Source organism: Puntigrus tetrazona, unplaced genomic scaffold (assembly GCF_018831695.1).
Source record: "Puntigrus tetrazona isolate hp1 unplaced genomic scaffold, ASM1883169v1 S000000173, whole genome shotgun sequence".
In the NCBI taxonomy this organism is placed as follows: Eukaryota; Metazoa; Chordata; class Actinopteri; order Cypriniformes; family Cyprinidae; genus Puntigrus; species Puntigrus tetrazona.
This window is the reverse complement of record NW_025047844.1, coordinates 302,501-307,500: the sequence shown is the minus strand read 5'-3', so window position 1 is coordinate 307,500 and position 5,000 is coordinate 302,501. Positions and strand designations below refer to the sequence as shown.

The window sequence follows — 5,000 nt, the reverse complement described above, 5'->3', positions numbered from 1 at the left end:
GAACACAGCAGACAATCTGGCAACCCTGCATCACAGCACCTTACATTAGCAGTCACTGATGAGAAGGAGAAGGCAGCGAAGTTCATTTCTAATAAATACTAATTAAATATTACAAATTGAGAGAGGATAGTAAACTGGTAAGTCTCTCTCTCTCTCTCTCTCTCTCTCTCTCTCTCTCTCTCTCTCTCTCTCTCTCTCTCTCTCTCTCTCTCTCTCTCTCTCTCTCTCTCTCTCTCTCTCTCTCTCTCTCTCTCTCTCTCTCTCTCTCTCTCTCTCTCTCTCTCGCTCTCTCTCTCTCTAAAATATTCTATTATGTATATAAATTATATTCTATTTTATTATATTCTATATTCTATTATATTTAAATATAAATTATAAAATATTCTATATATTTAAATATAAATATAAAATATTCTATATATATAATTTATTTTTTTGTCAGTTAACTAACATGAAATGTGACAGAAAATACAACACAAGATATTTAATGAGGTTATCTCTAGATGTTAATAAATCCGACTTTAGTATTTACTTGCTAAAATGTAAAAAAAACCCAACTTTTTCTATTACCAGCTCCCAACAAAATGGAGTAAAAATTAAATATTATCATGTTTATTATAAACAAAAATGCAATATTTTAGAAATAAAATGCCATTAAATGTTATTTGTTATAAATGAAAATTAAAAAATGACAAACTGGTAAAATATACTTACAAGTAAGGAATAATTGATGAGGGCTCGTCGAATTATTACAAAAATAATACGCCTATTTTTCTAGTAATTAAACTATTCTTCACTATTTTGTTTGTCCGATTTTGATAAATCCTACATTAAATAAAACCGATTATATACATCTGAATATTTGTTGCAGATGACTCATTCAGACGTGATATTAAACTGCTGTAGAATAAAACACTAAATAATAAGATTTTGTGCTTGATAATATATTTATCATAAATCTTGATAGGACCTGAGATGTGAATGAATACTACTAGATATTACACACAAAGCTGACAGAAGTCTCAGGTGATTAGTGAAAGCGTGTTGTGTGTGTGTGTTGTGTGTTGTGTGTGTGTGTGTTCTCAGCTGATGTTTGTCGTTCTTCAGCTCTGGATTCATGTGAGTCTACAGTAAGAGACTGACGCACCAGCATTACGGTACTGTATGATCACGGACACCTCTGAAGAAGAACAGCACACGTCTTCACTTCAACCTCACTTCAGTGCCTGAAAACAAATCACTTCTTATGAGCACAATGCAGATGTTTATCACAGAGTATGCTCTTTTGAGAACATGTTAATCTACTATTTTTTATTGGTAAGCGTATGATTATTCTGCTGGAGACTTGTGTTTTTATGGTTGTGGAGGGCTAAAAACATTAATCGGAAATATACTATAGTAGTTTACCACAAATGTTTACCTTATTGCATTTATTTTTCACATTTTATACTCATGATACGTGTATTTAAACAGTGTTATTTTGGGTGATGTTTTAACCAAATAAACGTGTATTTTTCTGCTAACTGTATTTCTTGCATTCTTTGTGACTGACTAATTTTCTGGCTTCAGTGATGTTCATATTTGATATTGTTTTATACATTATAAGACATTTTATAAACATCACAAGAAAGATTATATATATAAAAATACATTTAACAAAAAGAAAAATATTAATTCTAAACTAATTTTTACAATTATGTAGATATTAAACATATATATATACATATATATATATATATATATATATATATATATATATATATATATATATAACACACACACATATACACATATATACACACACACACATATATATATATATATATATATATATATATATATATATATATATATATATATACACACAAATAAATAAAATATATAAATAAAATTATATATATAATATATAAATAATAATAAAATATATATATATATATATAAATAATATATATAAAAAATATATATATATATACATATATATATACACACACATTTTAAACGCTAAATTGTAATGCTAATGATTGTTAGCTATCACTATAGTTATATTACCACAGCAAATTCAAGCACTTGTTCAAAAACACTAGCGTTTATAAATTACTGTAGTATTTTTTGTGTTTTCTTTTAGGGGTACATTTTAAAGGATTGAAATATTAACTTTTTTTTTTTACGGAAATGACTTCCGCGTGATGCGATTAGCCGCTAGATGGCGTCACGTGACCGTTACGGTCCTGAAAAGAGCGCGAATTCTGACTGGACGGAGCTGAGGTAAAGTTTACGATATTTCGAGAAACCTAGAAGAAGCGGTCGAGTTTACCATCGAGACGAGTAAGTTATGAAAATGCTGTTTATGAGTTTGTGTTTGAAGCGGGTATCTTTTACACACGACGTGTTTTGATGTCGTTGAGTTTAAGGGAAACCTATCTAAATCGTTTCGGTCGATTAACTCAACCTGGTCAAAATAACCCAGCAGCTTTTTACTAGTCTCTTCTAACCGGGCAGCAGCGAAAAGTAATAATTCAGGTAATGTAAATAAAATTAATGTTCATTTGTACAGCATCGTTCATAAATACAAAGAGTCTTCAAAATAAAATAATAATAATAACAATTAACTAAATGTCATTTAGCTAATTATGTCCCCTTAAAAGGGACAAAACGGTTGTAAAAGTTGTAAAACCAAAAAATGAATTTTCAAAATTATAAAAACAAAAATCATTGGAAAGAATAGCCACTTTTTTCATTAAAATTCCAATAAAAACACGGATTAAGACAGAAAGAATTAATAAATACCACAGAAATTACCCTAAGGACATGCACAAGGAGAATGTAATTTATTATTATTATTATTGTTTTTTTAAATAAATGGCAAACCATTAAATAGCACTGTATTTAGCCTAAGTCTTGTTGGAAAAGTACCACAGGTGTCCAAATTGGTCTGAATAGATCTTACAACCAAAAACACATACCTCGTATTTTTTCTTCGATGTTTCTTCAGACGGCGTCATTGTGATGAGAAACTTTTTTCTCAGCCTTTTCTCGCCGAACATGCTTCGCCCAGATGAGTTTTCAGTACGGAGGGATCGACCTCGATGCAAACCAGTGACCAACAAAATGTCATTTCGCTCATTGCTTGTCACAGCCGGTGAGGACATCAACCCAGACTGATGTGGATGAGATACCTTCCATCGCCGCTGGACTGTCATTGAATTATTTCCCGGGATTGTGGTCACTTCTCATGTCCCGAGGGGAATTTCAAACAAGCCAATTTCCAGCGTGACGCGGCCTGCAGTGAACGGAGTAACCTCATTTGGTGCCGGGGCTCTTGGAATAATCGTCCGCATTTGCATTTAGATAGTCGGTCGTCGACGGCCGTCTTGAGTGACTCTTCTCGGCGTTCGCCGGGGAAATTGGTTTGTTACTTGGGTCTGCTGAGGTAGATTTGAAATTTCCAATTACAAGAGCGCGCTCCATTCGGACACGAGCTGTGACGCTTCCACGGAGAGCGACAGAGGATGAAGGAAGCCGAGAGAGAAACGGACGGGCCGTGATTTGATTAGAGCAAAAGTCTTCACCAAGAATCACCAAGAAATGAGCAGAACCGCCTCGGGGAAGTGAATGGGTGAACGAGAGTCTGATAAAAAAACATCAGAATAATCCACAGCGCTCCGGTCCATCGGTGAACATCTGGAGAAGACAGAAGATCAAACTAATCCAGCTTTGAGGCGTTGATACCAATCCATAATAACAAAAAGCGTTCTGGTCTGGATCGGGAGAGAAACCTGCACAGATCCAGCAGCGTTTATATATCGCTGGAGGACAGTTCAACTCTTTGAATCCTTAAAATGATTCATGAGAGTCATTTGTTTGTGAATCAGATGTACTATCTATAATTGGACCAAATGTCAATTTTACAAACGGCTGCAAAATAAATGTCACGTGATATTAAAAAGTAAACTTTAAAAGATAGACCGAAACACACTCCTATAATCTTCGTATAGGACTCTTGTGTAGAGCGGGTTGTGTTTGAGCGAGAGGGTGCCAGTGTAAACCTGTGTTTATCCTTTTTTTCATTATTCTGCGTCGCAGTCCTTCATGACGTACAGTTCAGATAAAACCTCATTTCATTTACTGTATTTGAACCGCTGTATTTGGCCACGCGCCGCCGGACGAGTGCAGACGCTCCAGAACCTCCGTGTAAACAGCACCAGTCCAATCAGTGATGAGTCCAACGGTAATGAATCCAATTAGTGATGACAATGAGTGCAGCTGATTCTTATTAGCCGTGGCTGGATAGATAATTGATTTATTGTAAACAGATTCACGTTTAGTGTGAACAGTGTGAGGGAAAGCTACTTTTAAAATCTACTAATTACGTTACTTGGTTACTTTTTATGCATTACTTCACTTTTCTGTTGCGTTTTTAACACTTGTTGTTGCTGTTTTCAGTATCTTCAAAACAATATTAATGGCTAAAATCTGATAATGCGCTTTGATTACAGCACAAACCGTCTTCTTTTTCTTTTTTTATTTCCATCTGGTCTCCAAAAAAAACCTTGTTAGCATGTCGATGAGGAGAAACTATATTATCACTTCAGCAAACACTGATAATTCATAAATTAATAAGCAATATGATTTTATAGTCATAAACGCAAGCATGCTTTGCATGTATTATATAACACAAAACCATTTTATATCAGTTTTATATCATTTTATGTTTATGTCATTAACATAAATATTTGCAGTAAAGTTTTGTCTAAATATATTTTAGTATAAACACTTTATATTACTTTTATATAGTAGAGTTTTCTATTTTATAAAGCGTAAAATAAAATCATCTCGGCGTCGTGAGACATATTGATGAAATGAAATAAAACATACTTTATAATATCTATACATGTAGTCTGTAGTTAAATTTCTCAGTTTGTGCGAATCCACAGTTTACACTAAATTTAATTTTTTTATACATATTATATTCACACTTGTATATACACTTATTTTTTCAG

The 5,000-nt window shown here is 33.1% G+C and overlaps 1 protein-coding gene across 2 annotated transcripts in view; it reads left to right on the top strand.

The window, feature by feature from the left end:
• The window catches only part of sept10 (septin 10), a 14,709-nt gene extending 13,186 nt beyond the window's left edge, over positions 1 to 1,523 (top strand). The window contains exon 10 of one of the 2 annotated variants that reach the window (XM_043230532.1): positions 1,108 to 1,523. In XM_043230532.1, the coding sequence (XP_043086467.1) occupies positions 1,108 to 1,123 (16 nt within the window). In that variant the 3' untranslated portion in view covers positions 1,124 to 1,523. Of the gene's footprint in view, positions 1 to 1,086 lie in introns of both variants that reach the window. The other variant, XM_043230533.1, reaches the window with a different exon arrangement.
• The last annotated feature ends 3,477 nt before the right edge of the window (positions 1,524 to 5,000 follow it).